The 25,047-nt window shown below is 42.4% G+C and overlaps 1 protein-coding gene across 1 annotated transcript in view; it reads left to right on the top strand.

Annotated features, from left to right (window-relative positions):
* Nucleotides 1-25,047, top strand: part of LAMA3 (laminin subunit alpha 3) — a 183,254-nt gene that overhangs the window by 141,729 nt on the left and 16,478 nt on the right. The window contains exons 47-58 of the mRNA XM_015121683.3: nt 21-191; nt 1,740-1,891; nt 2,045-2,207; nt 2,643-2,776; nt 3,885-4,029; nt 8,206-8,325; nt 8,724-8,857; nt 15,373-15,490; nt 15,875-16,015; nt 18,151-18,290; nt 19,241-19,372; nt 20,863-21,016. Coding sequence (XP_014977169.3) covers nt 21-191; nt 1,740-1,891; nt 2,045-2,207; nt 2,643-2,776; nt 3,885-4,029; nt 8,206-8,325; nt 8,724-8,857; nt 15,373-15,490; nt 15,875-16,015; nt 18,151-18,290; nt 19,241-19,372; nt 20,863-21,016 — 1,704 coding nt within the window. The remainder of the gene's footprint in view (nt 1-20; nt 192-1,739; nt 1,892-2,044; nt 2,208-2,642; nt 2,777-3,884; nt 4,030-8,205; nt 8,326-8,723; nt 8,858-15,372; nt 15,491-15,874; nt 16,016-18,150; nt 18,291-19,240; nt 19,373-20,862; nt 21,017-25,047) is intronic.

Below are 25,047 nucleotides of genomic sequence, written 5' to 3'. Positions count from 1 at the left end.
TTGTAACTTACTCCTCACAGGTTGCTGTCCCCATGAGATTCAATGGTAAATCTGGAGTTGAAGTCCGACTGCCAAATGACCTGGAAGATTTGAAAGGATACACATCTCTGTCCTTGTTTCTCCAAAGGCCCAACTCAAGAGAAAATGGGGGTACTGAGAATATGTTTGTGATGTACCTTGGAAATAAAGATGTAAGTATTGCTTGGACATCTCCCTTGTTTTTGAAACAATATTTTTCAAGATGTGTGCTTTTGAGATGTGTAGCACAGCTGCATCACTGCCATTAGCACAGCAGGCAGAAATCCTACTAAGACATCGACCAATCCCTCCAGCTTCCTCCCTGCCCACCTCCCCACTGTGGCAGTGCCCTCGAGGGATCTCCCATGCATCCTGGATTGTTGGTTGCTGGAGGATCAAGAGGCCTTACCCAATGGGCCCAACACATGGGCACGTGTGTGTACATGTAAAAAATATACGCACCTGGGGAGGGTGATTGGCACCCCTCCATACTACCAAGTTGTATAATTGACACCACACTAGCAGGGATCAATACCAAGCCTTCGTGGAAATCAACAGTAGCTCCTCCTCTTGGAATTTTGACCTTGTCCTCTTCCTCCGACCGCCCAACTGCAGACCCTTCCTCAAGCCTGTGGGATGGGGAGATTATGGGTGAGGACTGGAGTGGAATGAATCCTCCCTCTCCTGCCTAAATGATAGGAAAAGCAGTTGCCCATCTCTTTATCAGTGTAAATTCATTACTACTACTACTATCAGTGTAAATTCACTACCCTTACAGGCATTTTGAATGGCTGGCTTTAGCTTTTAATCCCTCCTTTTAAAATACATTTCTTTAACGTAAGTGTCAGAGGAAAAGCTAATCACTCACTGGGTTAGGATTCAGTTGTTGAAAGAGAAATGCTTGAAATACGGTTCTCAAAAATTCTGCCCAATTAGGAAATTGTTAGTTGTCACTAATGGATCTTGTATTTAAAGATTCTTAAAATCAACACTATTGCTAATTACTCTTCCATGCTTCAAGAGGTTGGCATTTTATTTGTAGCTTTCTTATGTCATGATTTTTTGCTTTGTTTTGTGATAAAATGCACATTGCTTCATTCCTTCAACACATTTATACCATATACCTACTATGTGTCACATTCTGGCTTTGTGATAAACAAAAATTTATTTCTCAAATGTACTTAATGCCAACTCACACCTAAAATGGTTAAAATGGTAAGTTTTATGAATATTTTGCCACGATTTTAAAACATTTTGTTTCTACCTTAAGGCGCTCACATTCTAGCAGGGAAGAAAGATGCATATATAACTAATCTCGGTAACATAGAGGTGTGATAACAGAGGCATGCACAAAGTGTTAAGAGGATGTTGTGTAGTACTGGGAGAAGCAAAATGGCTTATCTCCCTTACCAGACTAAAATCTGATGGACGGCTGAGTCCATATCTGGGCCCTCTGTATGGCCGGTGCTTGGCACATATTTGTAGATTGAGCAAATGGAGGGATGAGTAAATGAGTGCCCTATAACATGAGCAGAGACAGCTTCGCATTATTAACTCAGCATTCTGTATTATTCTATAAAAGATTGCACCTTGTTTATTCTGTCTCTCCAAGGCTTATTGCCTAAAACCCGTTAGTTATTTGAAATGCATCCTCATCCTCTTGGGATGGGAAGTTGCGAAACCACAGTGTGAAGTGTTCTGAGGTGGCCCTTTGTCTCCAGGCCTCCCGGGACTACATCGGCATGGCAGTTGTGGATGGTCAGCTCACCTGTGTCTACAACCTGGGAGACCGTGAGACTGAACTCCAAGTGGACCAGATCTTGACCGAGAGTGAGACTCAGGAGGCAGTTATGGATCGGGTGAAATTTCAGAGGTATAAGTCTGATTGACTGTTGCTCTTTGTGAACCTGACCTGCGCTCACCAAACTTCCATGTATACATGTTGCTGAACCCCATTTTTAGTGGCTTGGCTTTGAATTCTTTAATTTTTTCATGTAACTTTATATTCTAAATTCATTTTAAACAGAATTTATCAGTTTGCAAGGCTTAATTACACCAAAGGAGCCACATCCAGTAAACCAGAAATACCCGGAGTCTATGACATGGATGGTAGAAACAGCAATACACTCCTTAATCTGGATCCCGAAAATGTTGTATTTTATGTTGGAGGTTACCCACCTGATTTTAAAGTAAGTGTAAATGTTATTTCACTGAATGAAATATTTAAATTTTAATTTGGTATGGTGATGACCTCATGCCTCTATTTGAATTATTAATTACATGTAAAATGGATTTAACCGCACATTCTTACAGCACATTCTAGCGATAATAATTAACACTTGTTGAGTGCTTCCTCTGTGCACTCAATAGAAACTGTGCTAAGCTTAAGTATGTTAATTTAAATAAGCATCATGATCATTCCCATTTTACAGATGAGGAAACAGAGACAGAGGGGTATCATAACTTGCCCACAGTCATAGCTAGTAAATAGCAAAGCCAGGGCATCTTGTTCCAGGGTTCACAGTCACTATTATGCCATAGTGACTGTTGAAAGTGATTAATTGATACTATTTTGATTATTGTCCTTTGTTCAATTGGTAGAAGATGTTTTATTTCATTTTCAGCTTCCCAGTCGACTAAGGTTCCCTCCATACAAAGGTTGTATTGAATTAGATGACCTCAATGAAAATGTTCTGAGCTTATACAACTTCAAAAAAACATTCAATCTCAACACAACTGAAGTGGAGCCTTGTAGAAGGTAAATAAAGTGTAGAAACCAGAAACTCTGTAACTGGAGTTTTGGTAACTTGCAGTACTTTTACATATGATACAGGATGGGCCAGTGAGATGCTATGATGTTGCTAGTGGCTTTGGGCCGGTAGTTCTTCAAGTATACGTGCATGCAACACTGGCAGTCCCGCCCTAAAATCTAATTAGGGTAGTCTCTTCCTAATTTGTATGAAATGCTAGATTAATAGAGTTTTCTCACTTAAAAAAAGTCTTTATGAAAATTTTTGTGCCTCCTATCACAAAATATTTATTATTAGATGGTACCTGATTTAGAGGCCTGATTTAGTGGCTCATGCCTGTAATCCCAGCACTTTGAGAGACTGAAGTGGGCAGATCACTTGGGGCCAGGAGTTTGAGACCAGCCTGGCCAACATGGCGAAACGCCATCTCTATTAAAAATATAAAAATTAGCTGAGTGTGATGGCGTGTGCCTGTAGTCCCAGCCTCTTGGAAGGCTGAGGCAGAGGAATCGCTTGAACCCAGGAGGTCAAGGTTGCAGTGAGCCAAGATCATGCCACTGTACTCCAGCCTGGGTGACAGAGTGAGACTCCATCTCAAAAAAAAAAAAAAAAAAAAAAAAAGCGAAAAGAAAAAAAAAAGTGGTTCACAAAGTGTGCCATGACTTTTTTGGTACTCTTCCACCTCAATCTTTTTGAAAATTGCTGCCTTGAACTCCTAACCTTCCCTACAATTATAAGGACATGGTATATTCTAATACGAGGTGGACCAAATATCTATTATTCAGAATAAAATTACACTGCAAGTTAATAATCTCTTACATTTCAAAATCTTCAGCTGGTAGACCACATCTTCCTAAGTAGACATTTCCAAAAGGGACTCTTACTCATCTTTTGTCGAGCTAGGGTTTGACTGTCAGAGTATGAGAGCACATCCAGGAGAAAAAGCTGGCTGCTTTAACATTTTAAAAATGTTTCCTCTGCTTTAACAAAACTATGATAACTAGATTGCATTTCCTTGGCTCCATTTTTCAGATAGCAGCATCCCGTATTAATAAGCACACTGGCATGGTGATCATTTGCTGCTGTGTTCTAACTTATGATGATTAATGTTGACAGGAGGAAGGAAGAGTCAGACAAAAATTATTTTGAAGGTACGGGCTATGCTCGAGTTCCAACTCAACCACATGCTTCCATCCCAACCTTTGGGCAGACAATTCAGACCACCGTGGATAGAGGCTTGCTGTTCTTCGCAGAAAACGGGGTAATCTATAACAAGCATCCAGATACAACCAAATATATTCATTTTGTTTAGCAATTTAGAGATAACTGGGTTGTTATAAACGACCCACTAGATCTGGAAAACAATGTGCAAATATTACCTACATCCTTTTCCTCCACCCAGTTATACTTTCTTTCTGTTGGCTAGGAAATGTAATTTTTAAAAAACATTTTTAGTTTTAGGGGTACATGTGCAGGTTTGTTATGTAGGTAAATCGCATGTCACAGGGGTTTGGTGTGCAGATTATTTTATCACCCAGGTAATAAGCGTAGTACTCAATAGGTAGTTTTTCTGTCCTTAAAAAATACTTCCACCCTCAAGTAGGCCCCTTCTTTGCATCCATGTGTACTCAATGTTTAACTCTCACTTATAAGTGAGAACACGTGGTATTTGGTTTTCTGTTCCTACGTTTGTTCGCTTAGGATTATGGTCTCCAGCTTCATCCATGTTGCTGCAAAGGACATGATCTCATTCTTTTTATGGCTGTGTAGTATTCCATGGTGTATATGTACCTCATTTTCTTTATCCAGTTTACCATTTATGGGCATTTAGGTTGACTCCATGTCTTTGCCGTTGTGAATAGTGCTGCAAGGAACATTCACGTGCATTTGCCTTTATGGTAGAATGATTTATATTCCTTCAGGCGTCTACCCAGTAATGGGATTGCTGGATCATATGGTAGTTCTAAGTTATTTGAGAAATAGACAAACTGCTTTCCACAGTGGTTGAACTAATTTACATTCCCGCCAGCAGTGTATAATCATTCCCTTTTTTCCACAACCTCACCAGCATCTGTTATTTTTTGACTTTTTAATAATTGCCTTTTTTACCAGTATGAGATGGTATCTCATTGTTTTGATTTGTATTTCTCGAATCATTAGTGATATTGAGCATTTTTTCATATGCTTGCTGGCAGCCTATATGTCTTCTGAAAAGTCTGTGTCCTTTGTCCATTTTTAATGGGATTGTTTTGTTTTTGCTTGTTAATTATTTAAGTTCTGTATAGATTCTGAATATTAGACCTTTTTCATGTGCATAGTTTGTAAATATTTTCTTCCATTCCGTGGGTTGTCTATTTACTCTGTTGATAGTTTCTTTCGTTGTGCAGAAGCTCTTTAATTAGGTTCTATTTGTCAATTTTTGTTTCTGTTGCAATTGCTTTTGGGGTCATCATCATGAAATCTTTGCAAAGGCCTATTTCTAGAATGGTATTTCTAGGCATTTCTATGTCTAAAATAGGTTTTCTTCAAGGGTTTTTTTTTTTTAATAGTTTTACATTTTACACTTAAGTTTTTAATCAGTCTTGAGTTGATTTTTGCATATGGTGAAAGGAAGGGGTCCAGTTTCAATCTTGTGCATATGACTAGCCAGTTATCCCAGCATCATTTATTGAATAGGGAGTCCTTTCCCCATTGCTTGTTTTTGTTGACTTCGTCAAAGAGCAGATGGCTGTAGTTGTGTGGCTTTATCTCTGGGCTCTCTATTCTGTTCCATTAATGTCTATTTTAATGAGGGCAAGTAATCAGGAATTTGAGAACATGCCACCAAAATGTGGGAGAAATCTCCCCTTTTCCTATTTTATTATCAGTTTTGTTCTTTGAGAACCACTGCTTGCCTAAGAATCTACTTATTCTGACTCAAAACATGTGAAAGCTTCCTGGGATCTCTAAGATCTAAACTGACTTCCTGCTCTTTCCATCTTGGTCTGATTCTTACCAGGCTGTGTGGGATTGTTTCTTTGTCGGCATGTTTGCCTTCTCAAGACACTGAAAATTCTGTTTTCGAGTAGCTGAGGTTTCTAGAGACCTTCTAAAATCTATTAGGTTAGAGAAGTCCAAAGTGACACTCTACAAGTGATCGTCAGCGCCCTCTGCTGGTTGATGGAGAGTTGGCGTGATGTTTGCTGCTTTACACCTACAGCGGGCCTGGAGTTGAACGCTCCGGTGAGTAGGAGCTTCTGTAGTGGGTCTCACAGGGAGTATTTCTGAAGAAATGTGGGTGAGCCCAAAGGCTTTCTGGTGGTCTGAGAACATGGGATTGATAAGGAGCTTGGGATTTTACCAGAGCCTTCTACCTGCAGGGCGGTGACACTGACCGGGGCCAACTCTCCTCTCTGGGGTTGGTCTGGACCCTTCAGGAGATTCCAAGGCTGAACCAGTTCTGATGTTTTGGGAAGGTTCCAGACAGCCTGAAGGATACATAGAGCAGAGAAGTCATCTAGCATCTTCAGGACAAGGCAGTTGTTTTACAAAACAAGGTCTTCTTTGTACTATAATTTGAAGTTCTTGGAGACTAAGAACCGGAAATACTACTCATAATAAGAAAACTTACATAATGCCGTTACATAAGAAACGACCTAAAGAGCTGCTTTACGTAGGAAGGCTCATGACTCTCAGTAAATTGGTGTAACTCTGATGTTTATGAGTTGATCAACCTAAGCTGACTCCCAAAGGCAAGATTTAGGAACCGGATAAGGAGTGATTTTCCTCTTAGAAAGAACTCGGTCCCTGGACCTCAAAGAGAGGCATTCTTATCATTAAGGAACTGCGTAAAAGCAAAGCCTTCAAGCCCTAAGTCAGAAATTGCTCAGCTTACTTTAGGGAAGTAGCTGATTCAAGTATATGTTTCACACCGTGATGGAGATGCAATAATGACAAAGACAGACAAGGCTCCCGCCCTCCGGGATTTTATAATCTAGAGGAAAAGAATATGCAAAGGAATGCTGTTAATAGGTTGTTTATTTCATCACAACTGTGAAGAGCTGTATCGAGGAAATGTTTGTGAGTGAAATGAGGATGTACAACATAAAAGACACTTGAGCAAAGGAAGTGCTTCCTCTGAGATCAGGAGGACCGGTAGAAGACAGCATTTGAACGGGACCTGGGGACAGGGCAGACGGGGGATCCAGGCAGAGGGAGAGGCATGAAGAAGGCCTGGGAGTTGGAAGGTCAGGGAGCACTCAGTGGAACAGTGTCTGCGGGGCTGGAGAGCCAGAGGCAGTGCTGAGAGAGAGGCAGATGCCACACAGCATCTGGCAGGGGTCAGGGCTTCATCCTGACAGCCGAGGAGAGTCACAGGCTCCCACTGGCATTTTCAAAGACTACTCTGGCTGTAGAGGGGAATGGACTTGCGGGGGGACACAGGGAGACCAGCGGGTTGTTGCTGCAGGGACTGGCTAAAATGTTGTGGCTGAGACTAGGTTGGATGACATAAAGAGAGAGTTAGGAATGGAGAATTCATGAGATTATGTTGGATGCGAGAGAGGGAAGGATCAAGAATGATTCTTAGGTTCTGATAAAGGGGTGAGAAAAAAAATGACTCCTAGGTTTGTGGCTTGCTCAGCAAGGTGATGTGTGTGTGTGCTGCACACGTGCATGCCAGGGGCAGGCTGGGAGGGGGTAGCACATGCACCCGGTGTAAAGGAAGGAGAGGCAGGCTTGGCAGCCTGTGGGAGGCATGTAGGTCGTACGTTCTGTGTGAGATATTCTCAATTTGAGGTCTCTGTGAGTCATGCAAGCAAAGCAATAACAACAAGGGAATCAGGTGTGCAGACCTGGCCCTGAAGACAGGTCTAGGCTGGGGAGAACAATTTGGAGCCCATGAGTACACCTGGATTGGAGCTACAGGATAGCCGACAGCCTGTGATTGTCAAGGGAACGGAGTGGTGTGGGGGAGGAAGGAATCCTGGGTGGGATCCCCGACACTGACATGGAAGGTAGAAGGGGATAAACCAACAAACGAGACAGAGACATAAGAATCAGTCAGAAAACAGATGGTGGAAGGTATCTGACGTCTGTGTAAGACCACGCCTCTCTCTAAAAGGCACTCATATTTTCAAATAATATTAATGATCTGCATCTTCTCAGTCTCCATCTTTACATGCCAGTTATGGATCATACGAAACAAAATCATGATCTTAGCTAGCATTTATTGTGTCCGTCCTGTGTGTCAACCACTGTGCATGACATTTAACGTCACTTACAATACTGAACCATCACCCCATCCCGTGAGGTGGCTGTTGCAGCACCATTATCCCTTTTCACTAAGGCAGCAGCTGAAGCTGAGAGCAGGGGTTTCCGTGAGAATAACTCGAGTTTCAATGCTCTGTCTCTTCTTCAGCCAAGGCTTCTGGTAATCTGCATTATTCCCCTGTCCTAGGATCGCTTCATATCTCTAAATATAGAAGATGGCAAGCTCATGGTGAGATACAAACTGAATTCAGAGCCACCAAAAGAGAGAGGAATTGGAGACGCCATAAACAACGGCAGAGACCATTCGGTACACCCTTTGAGTCTGTTTACTTGAATTGTTAAGTGTTCTTAGTCCTTTAAAATTAAGTCAGTGCCCCAAATAAATAAATAAAACCCTTCCTATTACCAGATAAACTTATGGATGTTAACTGAGGGATATATCCTTTTAAAATTTGCACATTTCGGCCTGAAATGTGTAACATATACATGACATCTATAAAACACGGTTAACTTCAAATGCAAACATTTATATTAAAATGTTTTAGTATCATATTTTTATCCAAAAATGCTACTGCTCAGAGCCTTCCTACTATGTATATAAATGAATCTGGAGGAAGATAAATAAAAACATGATAGTTCTGAACCCCTGTGAATAGGATTCTCTTATTTTCCCTAGCTTGCTGATTCATCTCTCATTTATTTCAGATTCAGATCAAAATTGGAAAAGTCCAAAAGCGTATGTGGATAAATGTGGACTTTCAAAACACTATAATTGATGGTGAAGTATTTGATTTCAGCACATATTATCTGGGAGGAATTCCAATTGCAATCAGGGAAAGGTAAGATGATTTTTTTAAAACCAGATTGCCTCTGTTAGTGGTTATGATTGTGACCCAAAAAAACTGCCTTTTTAAATTTTACCAACAAACAAACGCAAAAAGTTAACTTTTCTGTATTAACAGTATAGTCAACAGAGTAAAACAGATTTGAATCCTGAATAATGAGACTGCGCAGTGGAAAGAAGAAAGGTGGGGGAACTGTGTGTCACTGCCATTGTCATTCTTGGGAGGGGAGAGACCACAAAGAATATAGTAGGGTTGACAATGCTGGTGACAAGTAGAACAGAGGCTGTGGCCCTGGGCCCTTGAAGGCTGTATAGGAGAGCGTGGGCATCCCGAGGCCTGATAGACGTTCCCGGGAACTGAAAGCTGAGGTTTCCACCTTCAGGAAGTCTCTGGTGAATGTGAGACAGTATGTCTCCTTCACTTCTGCATCACCTGCTCCTTGCGTGCTATCGAGTGTGGAATTGGTACATAACTGTTTCTTAGATGAATGAACACATGAATGAATTAATGTGAAAGGCAGTAAAGCTTTATCTGAATGGGAAAAAAAAATCCCACCATTTTGGAATGCACTTAAAAATAACCATTTTGTTCATTTGTATCCTCCCGGAAAACTTTTCGATAGCTGACAGTAGTGTGTGGACAGAACATATCCTAGAAGGATTCGTGCAGCCTCATGACTAAGTAAGAGTGTTGCCAGGAGGTTAGGTTATGATGACTTTTATACGAGATCTGAAGCTAGTTTACTCTTTTGCGAACTTACACATCACTTGGAAGGAACTAGAGGTGATTTATAAGGTGTCATGCCAAGGTATTCTTTCTTCTAGAGTCCTTCTACATGTGGGCATCTGTCCATTCTGCGTAGTCAGGCACTAATCTTTGTTTTAAAGTTCTCAGAGTTGCCTCCAAAGACAAAAATGCAAATGGGAAAGCTGGGCACTTTAATAGAAGCTGAGGGTGAACGTCTTTACTCCTTGGGCTCTGGAAGGAGCTTGCAGATCGTGGTATGTAACCCCTGAGTTTTACAAACGAAGAAATTCAGAGCCAGTGAGATTATATTAATATCTAATATTGTCAATATTAAAAGGCAATTCAGCCATGAATAGCCAGTTATGAATTGTCAGTCATCTTGATTTTATTTCCATGAAATGGAATAAAATAAAATCATTCAAGGTAGTCAGCTTTTTCAAGTACTTTTGAGTATGTTTGAGAGTTACCACGTATTCATTCATTACACAGGATTTACTGAGTGCCTAATGGGCCTCAGGCAGAGTGACAGGTGCCAAGGAGACAACAGTGAGCAGGGTGGAGCCTGGAGAAGAGCAGAAGAGAGACAGTCACTACAGGAGAACATGACGTGTGTAGGGGGAAGCTCAGGGTGCTGACAGAAGCCAGGAGGGAACCTAATCCAGTTGGGACCATCAGGAAAGTGACCTCCAGCTAGGACCTGAGAGATGCTAGCAGTCAGCGTATGTGAAGCACCAAAGCTGGATAGAGAAAGCATGAACTTGCGAAGAGCTGGAGTACAGCAGGAAGTGGGATAGGGATGCCCCATAGGGCTGATGTGGGCAGCAGGGGCCTGACCACAGAGTACCTTGAAAGTCACAGTAAGGAGCCATTGGAGAGACTTCAGCCGAGAAAGGCCATGACCAAATTACGGTTTTCAGTAGCTCACTCTAGTGCAGGGCAGAGGCAGGTAGAGTGGCTGGAGGCCGAGTGTATTAACAGAGGTGAGTGATGAGGGTGACCTGGCCCAAGGAGTAGCTGTGCAGGTGAGCAACAGGGATCAGGTTCCAAATATATTTAGGAACCTGGGCGAACGGGCAGCACTGCACAATGGCTTGGGTTGGGGAATAAAGGGGAAAAGCAGTCAAGAATGATGCCTCGTTTTTGGCTAAGCCCTTGGCAGATGGAACACACCAGTGGAGGAGTGGGGTGACAAGTTAAGTCTGCGACAGGCTTAGTCCAGGAGCCTGAGACACAGCCAGGTGGAGATGCCCACAAGCAGGTGCACAAAACGGCCTGGGCCTCTGGAAAGGAGGCCAGTCTGGAGAAGGGTAAATGAAGCCTGGGCCATGTAGTCATTGAGGTAGCAGAGGCCAGTGGGCTTACCCAGAGCCAGGAGGAATTCTCAAACTGAGCCAATATGGAACCCATTGGTGGGTGGTTTGTGTTTGCATGATATTAACGCAAGGCCGCTAGACAGTGATGTGGATGCCAGTCAATCCAGGTTTTCTAGAAAAGGGCAGTAGGTAGAACCACAAAAGAGGTGGCTTTGGTTTTGGCTCAGCAAAACTTTAGGTTAATTCACACTCAACCTTTATTCGCCTTTTCATCTCCATGCATTAAAGAAATATATAGATATAGAGATGCATATAAATAATTTGCTTTTTTAAAACAATTCTTTGTAGAGATGGGGTCTTGCTGTGTTGCCCAGGCTGGTCTCAAACTCCTAGCCTCAAGTGATCCTCCCACCCCCAGAATTCTGGGGTTACAGACGTGAGCCACTGTGCCCAGTCCAGAATTTTCTTTCTTTTTTTTGAGACAGAGTCTTGCTTTGTCGCCCAGGCTGGAGTTCAGTGGCGCCATCTTGGCTCATTATAGCCTCGGCCTCCTGAGCTCAAGTGATTCTCCTGCCTCGGCCTCCTGAGTAGCTGGGATTACAGGCGTGTGCTACCATGCCTGGCTAATTTTTGTATTTTTAGCAGAGACGGGGTTTCCCCATATTGGCCAGGCTGGTCTCGAACTCCTGAGCCCAGGCAGTCCACCCACCTCGGCCTCCCAAAATGCTGTGATTACAGGTGTGAGCCACCGCGCCTGGCCCAGAATTTTCTTAGTAACTTATTTTGGGATCTTCCAAACAAGGGACTGCTTCCTTTTTTCTGGATAAGTTTATACTTTGACTTTTTTTTTTTTTTTTTTTTTTTTTTGAGACGGGGTGTCGCTCTTGTTGCCCAGGCTGGAGTGCAACAGCGTAATCTCAGCTTACTGCAACCTCCACCTCCCGGGTTCAAGCAATTCTCATGCCTCAGCCTCCCGAGTAGCTGGGATTACAGGTGCCTGCCACCATGCCCGGCTAATTTTGTATTTTTAATAGAGATGGGGTTTTGCCATGTTGGTCTGGCTGGTCTCGAACTCCTGACCTCAGGTGATCCACCTGCCTCTGCCTCCCAAAGTGCTAGGATTACAGACGTGAGCCACCATGCCTGGCCTATATTTTGACTTTTTATTAAAATCACGGGAACATGGAAAATGCAGGAGATAGAGGCCAGTCAAAAGATTTCAGTGGCCCTTCACTCTCTCAAAAGCGAAATGCTAAGGAATAGTCAGCTGTTCTGGGCCTTGCCTCATCCCTCTGGTGGAGTCTTTGGTGGCCCAGAGATTCCTGAAACTGCCACTGGGCATGAGTCACTGGGAGGTGGGGCGGGCACAGAGGAGTTCCATGGGTAATCCACAGCCAGGCTCTGTAGGGGCAACCAGCCGACTCTTCCAGACCAGGGAGGTGTTCTGGTGCCGGCATAAATGGAGGGACCTTTTAGACAAGTTCTCAAACTTAAGGTGGAGCAAAGCAAGCAGGTGTAATCACGAACTCAGCTTTGCTCAAGGGATTTTGTGCGTAGTTTGTTTCTTCCCCCTCTCACTATAGTGTTTCTTCTGGGAATGGGGACCCAGATCTTGGAATGGCCTGTTTCGGATCATAATCAGAAATCATTCTGTTAATCCCATCTCCTTACCAGGAGAAGAGCAAGTCATCCCTGGTGATGCCAAAGGATCTGACACCAATGAGGACATTTTTCTTGAGGACCTACACCATTGTTTACAGAGTATGATAATAAACACTAAAATGAAAATGATCCACAAAGTAAAAATCAATCAGAAATCTGCTGAACATCGACTAAGTACCCAACACTGAGGTTAGGGCTGCCTTTTGTTCTTTTTGCTCCCTGAAGTTGGCCTGCAGCAGCCATGGAGCTGGCTAAGCTTCTGTGGACAGATTGGCCCAAAGTATACATAAATACCCCAATGCAGGAACCCGCTAACACAGCAATTCATGCCCCAGTGCAATGACATTCCTCTAGCAAGGATGTTCAGACCCTGCATCCTGGAGTAAATGTAGAACTGTGGGTCCTCAGGTAACCCAAGTAACAAGAATCCCCCCAGGAATAGTGGAAGTGAATCTCTTCCGTTTTAACACTTCTGCTGTAGGTAACTCTTCTAGAAGAAGGCACGAGGCACTTCCAAGTGCTGCAGGAATACCAACTGTAAGCGTAAAAAGCAAGGGCTTCAAGCCTCACTAACCTGTGTGACACACTGACAGTACAGACCCCAGCTCTGCCACTTACCAGCTGTGTGACCTTAGGCAAGGCCTTAGCCTCTCAATGCCTCATTGCTACATCTGTAATAAGGGCACAGTAGCTGCCTATCTCTTAGCGTGGTTGGAAGATTCAAAGAGTGTAAAGGAATTAGCAGAGGTCAGCACATGGTCAGTGCTCAATAAATGTTAGATAGGAAACCTGTCCTTCCTGCACATGTATCCTAGAACTTAAAATAAAATAAAATAATATAAAAGAGAAAATACCTCCCTCAAAATGTTATTGTAAGTTGTATTCTTAGAGCTTTGTGCAAAATAGGTGGTCTGTGTCTGTTAACTGCCTTTCTCTCCCACTATTTTACTTTCCTGCAACCATCTTTCTTTGACCAATAATCTATGGAGAGAGGGACATCTGGAATGTTGCTGTCCAAGAGATATGTTGAAACCCAAAGAAGAATGGACCTAAAACCATGTATAAATAGGCAAGCTCCAGGAATGAAAATGAACCCTCCTCCTCTTCTGAGACAAAAGGCCATCTTTATAAAATGATTAGGCTCATACTGTAATGCCAGTGAAGATTTGTTTCTTTCTTTTCCTTTTAATGAAATTTAATTGTAGGCCTATTACATATAGCCCAACTGTTTCTAACGAATTGGGTTAAAATGAATGCAGACACCTTTCCGTTTAGAAAAGTAAGCTGCATTAGGGATTTAGAATGAAATCAGCTTTGGGTTTTCTTAGGACATCATTTGTTTAAGAAACACAAATATTTGCCTGGACTTCAGTCAGTTCATGTGTGTGAATGCTTTATGCACATTCAGCTCCAGACAGATCCAGAAGTCAAATCAAAGGGGAAGTGCCATGGGACCATTTAGAAAGAGCTGCTTTAGAAATTGCTCTCATTATATAAGAACGGTAATATGGGAGTAGTTACTAACTTGACGATCTCACATTGAGTCCTTACTCTGTATAAAGCACTGTTTGAGTGTGTTACACATATTAACTTTCTTAGACTTATGACAACCCTATGAAACAGACTCACATATTCCCATTGTCTAAATGAGGAAACAGAGGCACAGAGAAGAGAAGTTGCCTGTTCAATTAGCAGGGACGGAACTTGAACCCAGGCAATTTGGCTGGTCCACAGCAGCACAATTTTGCCTCTCAGAAACCCCTGCTGAGCATTCACGCCCAGGTGCCATGCACTGCTGCAAGCTCTTGCTGTACGTTAACTTGTTTTTTTTGTTTTTGTTTTTGTTTTTTGAGACAGAGTCTCACTCTGTCGCTCAGGCTGGAGTATGGTGGTATGATCTCGACTCACTGCAACCTCCGCCTCCCAGGTTCAGGTGATTCTCCAACCTCAGCTCCTGAGTAGCTGGGACTACAGGTGCCTGCCACCATGCCCAGCTAATTTTTGTGTTTTTAGTAGAGTTAAGGTTTCACCATGTTGACCAGGCTGGTCTCGAACACCTGACCTCAAGTGATCCACCTGACTTGGCCTCCCAAAGTGCTGGGATTACAGGCATGAGCCACCCCACCCGGCCCGTTAATTATTTTAATCCTGGCAATAACCCGTTGCCCAGGCCCCACAGGTAGGAGGTGGTAGACACAGCAGCATATGAACCTGGACAATGTGTTCCATTGTTTCAGCTTGGCACTGATTAAGTCAAGCTACATTTTTCATAACTGAATAGAACCAAAAAGTAACACTTTGTTTCTTCTGACTTTACAGTGGCTAACTTAACAGTGAACAGAAAAAAAGAGCAAAAAGTTTTCTAGAGCGTTCCTGCTTCCTATAAATGATTGATTACTTTATATATACGTATATCATATATCATCTATTAACTTATTAAGACATGTCCTGTCCACCGTGCAATGCCGTGACTCCAGGGAGAGGGACAGGAAGTTCTAGATATTGTGCATCTTCTCTGTCTTTGTACCTTTTGCAGCCGCTGGCCATTCTTCTGTTAACATTGTTGTCTGCATTTTTAAAGCTGAGAATGTAAACTTCCACAGAAAGGAAGTCGGTTCTCCCAGCATCATAAAATAAGTGGCATTATGGGAATCCCATGAGAAAGGATAAACATAAAACACATACTCGTGTATGGGTGAAAAGTACTAAAGAGCACAGCGTTTCAGCTCTGATTTCATGTGAGCCTGGCATGATGCATCTCTTCCTTTTATTTGTGTTCCTAATCAGATTTAACATTTCTACGCCTGCTTTCCGAGGCTGCATGAAAAATTTGAAGAAAACCAGTGGTGTCGTTAGATTGAACGATACTGTGGGAGTAACCAAAAAGTGCTCGGAAGACTGGAAGGTAAGTGAAGGTTCAGAACTTCGTCAAGGAGTGCTTCTCAGCCAACCCGCCTTCTGTATCCATTAACACAGTAACTTTTGACTTCTTTCTGGTAGCACACGGTGTTATAGTGAACTGGCTCATATGCACTCCCCATGTGCTTGCAAGGTGCTGAACCTTTGCAGGTTTGCACATTAAATTTGTAGGAAAGCAGGAAGGCCAACTATATACATGAAAACTTACAGATGATTGCTGACTTATCATGCAGCAAAGTAAGCTCTCTTTCTTTCTGAGGCTACATAAATCACATTAATCAGTTTGGGTAAAGTGAGATCGGGTAAGGTACTATATTTCAGCCAAGAAATGATTACAATGCCAGTAATTTATTCCATGTTTGCATTTCAGCTTGTGCGATCTGCCTCATTCTCCAGAGGAGGACAATTGAGTTTCACTAATCTGGGCTCACCGCTTACTGACCACCTTCAGGCCTCATTTGGATTTCAGACTTTTCAACCCAGTGGCATATTATTAAGTCATCAAACATGGGTATGAAATAGTGCATTAATATCAAACAAGATTTGAACCTGACTCAAAGTTTGATGTTAAAAACAATAGAGAGATTTTGAAAGTGGTGGAGTTGGACATTTTTTCTATCATCACACAGTAAATGCTATTGTATAGTTCAACCATGAACATTATTCCCCACTCTGGGGTAGGTCCTCAAATAAATCAGGTTTAGAAAGTAACATTATAATTTACAGAGTTGCATTTGTGTGTATTCGCAGACTCATTTTTATTCTTTTCAGGTATATTTTATAGTAAGAGTTAAGGTGGATTATAACTACTGCAGTTAATAATGTAGCTTAAAGTTTCAGAGCTCAGAAGGAAAATCAGAGTGTGTCCCTATGATTCCATTTTGATTGCATAAAAGGCAGCTCTCTAGACTGCCTTTTTGCAGCAGCAGCTAGTTGGACAATATTTATACCTGGGGAATTGTAGAAAATAAGATCCTTTGCTCTTTCGTCATGTACAACAGAGCCACATAAATTCTCTTCCACAAGGAGGTACCCTCTGTAACGTAAGTGGATTTAGCTAGTGTGGTTATGTAGGTATAGAAGTCATCTAATATTTAGAAATGAGTATTTGTGGAATTAGTGGAATTTTTAAATAGAAGTAGAGTGTGATTATTTCTGAATTTGTTTCTTTAGGATTGCAGAGCACAACAGAATTCTAGTATCTGTTAAGAAAATAGACGGTGGCCGACTCTGTGGCTCTGTAATATTAGGAAGGCCGCCCCTCTCTTGGTGGCTTGCTCACCAGTCCCTGAGGTCTTACTTTTAAAATGAGCCCTAAAGAAGCACATGCTGACAGACTGTGGGGGTGGCTTTTCCATGAAAGCAGGATGTTTTGATCTAGCTCTTATGATACCCGACACTTGTTTCCTCTGCCACATATAGGAACACTTAGTACACAATTCACAAAATGATCAAGAGCAGAGGGAAGAATTCGGTTAGCAAAAGATTAGATCCACCCTGGACAATGGGGGAATCCTGGAAATAGCATAGGGACGTTGCCCTCAATTTCATAATGGGTTAGCTAAAGATACATATAAGTCAGCATTATTTTATGCAATTCATAATGAATATTGCCAATTGAAAAAAAGTTAACACAAAGTAAAATCAACAATGGCTATAACCACACACTGTAAAACTTGTTTTAGACTGAAATCTTACCAAAGAATCACATCTTGTTGAAAACTGCAGAAATTATACTTGGTAGAAAAAACATGAACAAAATTGAAATGACAAGTGCTGAGATTGCACATTTTTAAAATTAATGATTGACAGGAAGAGTCAAATTATCTTGCCAAAATTTAGATCTTCAGAGTTTGACATGGAGAATTGAACTTCCCAGAAATAATGACTAGGAAGTAAAAAATTTATAATGACTGAAGAGAAGAAATCATTGTAATATTCTTATATTAAAAATTAAGGAATCAAGTCTTTGCTGTAAAATTTATTTAGCAATGAATTGATCCTGATAGAAATAACTTCAGCAAAAGAAAAATAAAAATAGAAAAATTTAGGCTGGGCATGATGGCTCACACCTGTAATCCCAGCACCTTGGGAGGCCAAGCCAGCAGTATCTCTTGAGCCCAGGTGTCTGAGACCAACCTAGGGAACATAGTGAAATCCTGTATCTACAAAAAATTACAAACTTAGCTGGCTGTGGTGGTGTGCACCCGTGGCCCCAGCTTCTCAGGAGGCTGAGGTGGGAGGATCGCTTGAGCCTGGGAGAGTGCCACTGTACTCTAGCCTATGCAAGACAGCAAGACCCTGTCTCAAATAATAATGATAATAAGATAAAATAGAAAAATTTAGAAATGTTTTAACTGTTTTGTGTAGTCGATTGAGAAATTAAATTGGCTTAATGAATGTAGGTCCAAAAAATGTTTTTGGCAAATTCATCAGTGTTGGCATAATTTGCATAAGATTTGTCTATTTATAAACATGGAGTCAAATATGCAAAAAATAATCGTTAGAGCAAAAAGCAAACTCAAAGCATTTGGGTCAAAACATCCTGATTGTTTTATACATGGTTTGGATGATAAATTCAGTACGGATACAGGCATAATCCTTAAATGCAAATTAGTTGATGGGTATTTTCTATGATGATTTCAGACAAGCACCCTGCAGGTCACTCTGGAAGATGGTCACATTGAATTGAGCACCAGGGATAGCGGCAGCCCAATTTTTAAATCTCCACAGACGTATATGGATGGTTTGCTGCACTATGTATCTGTAATAAGCGACAACTCTGGGTAAGTGGAATAATACTTCTGTCAGAGCTGTGAGTGAGTTTTACTCTCTTTCATTTAATGGAATTTTCCGGTATCTTTTTGCAAAATATTTGTCCTTGATGCCAAAAATACTTTACTAATAAGTCTTGTCCTTCTTCCTTATTCCATATCAATTTCTTCATAAAAAAATAAATTGCCACCCATGGTGGCTCGTGTCTGTGATCCTAACAACTAAGGAGGCTGAGGCAAGAGCATTGCTTGAGGTCAAGAGTTCGAGACCAGCCTGGGAAACATAGTAAAACCATGTCTCTAAGAAAAATAAAATAAAATAAAATGTAAATAAATCAAATTTAAAAAATAAATCAGTTGGATGGATAAATTGTGGTATATTCAAAATGGAATGCTATATAGCAATGAGAAAGAAGGATCTAGAACTGTATATAACGACATGAATGACCCTCACAAACATAATGTGGAAAACATTGAGTCACCCGTAAAAGTTCATCTCATATAATTTCCTTTGTATAAAGTTCAAAAACAGGCAAGAACTAATCCATTCCATCAGAATTCAGGATAGAGGGAGGGAGGCTACAGAGTTAAAGGGAATGCACAACAGGGTTCCTGGGATGCTACTCTGTTTTGTTTCTTTATCTGGGTGCTGGTAATGTTGGTGTATTTCTGTTGCAAAAATTCGTTGAGCTGAACACATATAGTCTGTGCACTTTCTGTACATGAGGCTCTCATACCACGGTCTTTCAAAATGTCATCTTTGGCAAGATACACCCATTTTAATAAAAATGTTATGTGCAAAATACATGCAAAAAATTGTAATGCTCTTAATAAAGTCTAGTTTCGCTAGTTATTTTAGATAACAAATATTGAGTCTGAGTCATAGACAGTGAGTTGGCCACATGGCAAGGGCCCTTTTATCCAGCAGTTCTCACCCTTGATTTGCTTTTCTTCCCTTTTAGACTACGGCTTCTCATCGATGACCAGCCTCTGAGAAATAACCAAAGGCTAAATCGCATTTCAAGTTCCCAGCAGTCTCTGCGTCTGGGCGGGAGCAATTTTGAGGGTTGTATCAGCAATGTTTTTGTCCAGAGGTAGGTGATCCTGTCTTTGTGGGTAACTGATGAGAATGGCCTGCCCATGGGAAGGGTATCTCTTTGGTCCATTTAACAAAGCTTTGTCAACGTATGCTGCATGAGGCCCACATGCCACAGTCTTTCAAAATGCCATCTTTGGCCAGATACATCCATTAAAAAACAAATCCACAAAAAACCCCTGGGCCCGGCCTCCCTTTGGAGGAGCAGCTTTGGCATGTAACCTTGGGAAAGGCCTCATTAAAATTAACTTCAGATTATGGCCCTGAAAAGTATTCACTGAAATTTTATTGCATTATAATCAAGATTGTGCAATTAGATTTAATCAGCTCTCCATGGTTTTCAGGGCCAAGGAATTGCATGGACCAGTGCTGTGCTAGGAAGCCAAATCACCACAATGTTGAACGTGATATTGAATAGAGAGAGAGTAGCGCTTGGGGCTTGCATGCATGTGTTTACATATTTTCTTTTGATGCAAAATGATTGTTTTTAGATAAGAGGCAAAATCTTCTCCAGGGTAAGGAGAGGGCCTGGTTCTGGCTATGAACCTCAGGCTGGAATTCTCAGGCTACCATGACAGGGAGCCTCCCACCCATCAGGGCTCCATCCTCCTTGGCCAGGGTGAGGCTTAGAGTTCTCATTCTCCTCCTGGTTGATGAAACATCTTCCTTGAACATCTAATTCAGGGACTGGAGCAGGAAATGGGAGGGATGGGGAAGGCACAGGGGTTGTCAGCAACAGCTTACTGCCATGATAAGGCTTGGACAAGAATTGTGAGATAAAGCACATTTGTCCAAGACTTTCCTCCTCATAGTCGGACAAATCCTTCCATAAACTCACCTCTGAAGTTTCCTTATATTTACCATCATTCAGTATCATCCAGAGCCCATCTTCCCCCTCTGTGCATATTTTGCTTTTGTATTTCCATGTGATACCCATTTCAAAGAAAGAACTATAGTATCTCAGCCCTCCCACAATCCTGCCACAATCCCGAGTCAATAAAAGTTTCTTGGGCTCCTCGCTGGCTTCTGGAGGTGATATTAAAGTAGGAGAGGAAAGTTTCCCTAGGAACCATGACCATAAGAATGTGTAATTTTAAAAAAAGTATTGCTACATAACCGTTGTATTAATACATATTTGTGGGATACATGTGATATTTTGATACAGGCCTACAATGTGTAATGATCAAATCTGGGTAACTGGAATGTGCTTCATTTCAAGCATTCGTCATGCTCTTTGTGTTGGGAACATTCCAAATCTTCTCCTCTAGCTATTTTAAATTAGACAATAAATCATCGTTAACTTGAGTCACCCTATTGTGCTACCAAACACTAGATCATATTCCTTCTATCTAACTGCATTTTGTACCCATTAACCAACCCCTCTTCATGCCCAAAACATGTAGTTTTTGAAATGAGCTCTCTCGACCAGCGGGTCTTCCTCGACATGTCCAAGTTTGGCAGCATCTTTCATTTCTGCCCTTTTTCCAGGTTATCACTGAGTCCCGAAGTCCTAGATTTGGCCAGTAACTCCCTCAAGAGAGATGTGTCCCTGGGAGGCTGCAGTTTAAACAAACCACCTTTTCTAATGTTGCTTCAGGGTTCTACCAGGTTTAACAAGGCCAAGACTTTCCGTATCAATCAGGTAAGTGTCCAAACCTAACCCTGGGTTTCACTCCTCCCTGGAGGATTCCCCTGAGCCTGCCCTGTGGGAGAGACTGGGGAAGGGGGTGATAGATCACCAATCCATGAAGTGGGATTGATGGGTTATCAACAGTTGAATCACACCAAAATGTCAAAGTGGTTTTCTTTTTAGCTTTTATTTTGCATCTTGATGAGAAGTTGGCAAGTTTTGCACTCACCGAACAAAACCATGACTTAGGTTTCTTAATTTCTATAGCTGATGTCATGCTGTTTTAACATTTCTGCTGTGTCCCCAGCAGGTCCTGTGTTTTTCTATAGAATATAAGGGCCGTGCTCCTCTTCCTGCCCACAGATTTCCCCTCTACTCTGATGCAACTCCTATGACAAGATACACCCATACATCTGGGCCTTGTCAAAACCAATGTGGCATACCCTTGACTGCAGACTAGAAACACCTGGGGAGCTTTAACACCCAATGCTTAGGCTGCATCCGACCCAATTAAGTCAGATGCTCGTGGAGTGGGCGTATTGGTAGTTTGTGAAGCTCCCCAGGTGATTCTGAAGTACAGCACTGAGAGGGATTGAGAGGAAATGAAACTCCTTATTTGGAGGAGCAGAACACTGTGATGAATTGAACACAGGATCAGGGCTTAAGGAGCACCTTGCTCTGCTGAAGGTCAACAATGTAACTTTCCCAGGCTTGAGGTTACAATTAATATGGTTAATGGATAACAGTGGGCACCTTGGATCTGCCAGGCACTGCACTATGCACTCGAAGGGGATTTTCTTACCAAATCCTTCATTAACCTTATGCTGCAGTATAGAAAGGTAAGCAATTCTGCCCAAGCTCCCGCAGGTGGAAGGTGGAATTGGCGTTCCAACCCAGGAGCCCGTGGCCTCTTGAGAGCTATGTGCTCCTGTTCAACACACTTTCCACTTAATGTCAACCACATGCTGCTTCTCTACCAATATTTCCCCACTGCACAATGATTTGGGAGGGCATGAACAGATAATACCTAATAAAATACATGTTTTATGCTATTAAGAAGAAATATACTTCATAAATCCAGAAGGGCTGTCATTTTCCCATTATGGGAATATCTTTAGCATTGCCCCATCAGAAATGAAGTCATATATTCATTTTTTCATTGTAAGGCTGAAAGTTATTGAGAGACTAAATTAGCCCAGTGATGGTGAACTGGAGAGAGCAAATGGATTCAAATCTATTTACAAGATAGAATACACATGACTCAGACAATAATCGAATTGGGAAGACAAGGGAGAGGCAGGAGTTAAAATAATTCTGAGGCACCCGGTCTGGGTTATTGGATGGATGGAGATGTCCTCTCCATGGAGACGGAGAAGGACAGATATTTGGAGGAAAAGAGAATGAATGGAGTTTGTGGTGTATTGAGTGACAGGAACCTGCAGGACACCCAGGTGCAGAAATCTGGTGGGAGACTGTCAGGAGTCTCTGCATGGGCTTCAGCAGATGGGGTGGGACTGCGGCTATTGATGTGGAAAACATTGGCGAATACACTATTTCATTTCCGCCTGTTTTGTGTAAGCCCCCGGTTTAGATGAAATAGGACATTAGTCTCTGCCCAGTAGCAGAGAGAATACAGCACAGCTTAGTGGTTAAGTACTGGACTCTGGGGCCAGACTTCCTGGGTTTGCATCCGGCTTTACCATTTATCAGGTATGTGATCTTGCACAATTATTAAACCTCTCTCTGGGTCTATTTGCTCCAATGTAAATGAAGATACATAATGGTAATACCTCATGATGTTGATGTGAGGATTAAATGAAGTAATAAACACAAAACACTTAGAAAAGTGCCTGGCACATAGTAAGTATGCATTAAATGCTAATTATTACTATGCACACTAATGAAAACCTACATGAAAAGATACGATGCTGCAGGAGTGGTACGGCAGGAATTTTCCTGCCATGGGAATCAGGAGGCTTCTTCTGGAGGAGGTGACCCAGGAGCTGGGGCTGGAGTGTGGGTTGAATTTAGCTGAGTGAATATTGTTGCCGCCCGAGCGGAAGCCCAAAGCCGGAGGCAGGATGTGGCTGGGACTCACGGGTGCAAGACGTGCTACATGCATCCTCACCAGACTGACTTCACACTCTCTTTCTCCCTTCTCAACACACTCCTCTGAGAGCAGAATAAAATACCAACCTTACAGGCCAGGAAATGGAGTGTTTAAGAGGTTAAAAAAAAAAAAGTTGCCAAAAAGCACCCTGTCAGTACATGGTAGAGTCAGAATTCAAACTTAAGACTCTTAAGCACAAAGAACGTGCTCTTCTCCCAGGTGCTCAGAGCTCCGTGGGGATCTCCATCAGTCAAAGCGAAGGGGGGGGATTCACCTTCCTAGGGGCTGGCTCAGAAATGGACATGTGGCCCCTCCCTCCTGGACAATGAGCCCTGAGAGGAAGTTGAGGGTGGGGCTTCTGATAAAGAATTCCATATTAGCACAAAGAGAAACCTGGGTAGAATCCATGCTTTTTGTGCTGGACAGTGTAGTGAGGATGTAATTCCCAGAAGCACAAGAAGAGCACAAGATTCAAACTTAAGCACAAAGAATGTGCTCTTCAGATCACATCATGTGGCCTCTACAGGCCCAGAGAGCCTGGTGAACAGTGGGAAATTGGATGGAGAAAGGGGACTAGAGAGAGGTAAACTGGAATCACACCCTGGAGCCAGATCAGGCAAGCATCATATGACCTACATCAGTTGGGCATTTTGCTATAGTCAGTGTAACATTATTGAAAGGAGTCCTGTAAGCAGTTGAAAAGATTAAAGATTACTAAGCTGGCTGCAGCCGGTGGGATGGTTTGGTGTAGGAAAGTTCTAGAGCCATGGAGTCAGATTGGCAAGCTACTGCAATTGTCCAGGCATGAGTCAGGGCTGGCTGGGCACAGTGGGTCACACCTGTAATCCCGGCACTTTGGGAGGCCGAGGCAGGCAGATCACCTGAGGTCAGGAGTTCAAGACCAGCCTGGCCAACATGGTGAAACCCCATCTCTACTTAAAATACAAAAATTAGCCAGGCTTGGTGGCAGGCATCTGTAATCCCAGCCAATGGGGAGGCTGAGGCAGGAGAATCACTTGAACCTGGGAGGTGGAGGTTGCAGTGAGCTGAGATCACACCACTACACTCCAGCCTGGGCAACAGAGTGAGACTCCATCTCAAAAGCAAAAAAAAAAAAAAAAGAGAAAGTCAGGGCTGACTTTCAGGGCATAGGCACTAGAAATGAAAAGGAAGGAGTGGAAACAAAATACGTCACACAGAAGAAGAGTAGGACATGAGAAAATGCATGAAAGAGGCCAGGGAGGTGGGTGTCCATGAGGACCAAGATTTTGAGCCTGGATGCCTTAAAGTATGATGATGCCATTAAGAGAATTAAGGGACACTTGGTGACAAAGGCTATCTCTCAAAACTGTTCATCTTGATGCTCATGCTGCTGACACACAGAGAAGACTCCCAGAGAGGGAGCAAGGCCCACTGGTGTGAGTCCCAGGCAGAAGCCCAGGCTGGGTTTTAATCTCAGTAGGATCAAGGTTTGGCTGATATAAATAACTCACTTAAGTTTCTATTGGGTACGGTAGAACGTCTCCATTCAGCAATGTGCAAGCATCATTTTAAATAACTGATTTCAAGTTTGCATTCTGAGCACTGTATCCAGGAAATGGGTCAGGGAAGAAAACCCGCCCCTGAAGGAATGTGAATCTTTTGGGAAGCCTTTAGCTGCTGATTCAGAAAACTCACTGCAAAGTTAATGACTTAAACAATATGAATAATCTCACACAGTTAGCCAGGCAGGGGTAGGTGAGGCTTGAGGCCTGGCCCATCAGGAGCTGGCTCTGCTTCCTCTTGGTTCTCTTGGCTCCACCCTGCATGCTTCTGGGAATCGCATCCACACCACACTGTCCAGCACAAGAAGCACCAAGTCTGCCTGGGCTTCTCTTTGTGCTAATATGGAATTCTTTATCAGAAGCCCCTCCTTCAACTTCCTTTCAGGGCT

The sequence above is a fragment of the Macaca mulatta genome, chromosome 18, assembly GCF_049350105.2.
Source record: "Macaca mulatta isolate MMU2019108-1 chromosome 18, T2T-MMU8v2.0, whole genome shotgun sequence".
NCBI lineage: Eukaryota > Metazoa > Chordata > Mammalia > Primates > Cercopithecidae > Macaca > Macaca mulatta.
The sequence above is the reverse complement of the archived record's forward strand: the minus strand, read 5'-3'. Positions and strand labels throughout refer to the sequence as shown.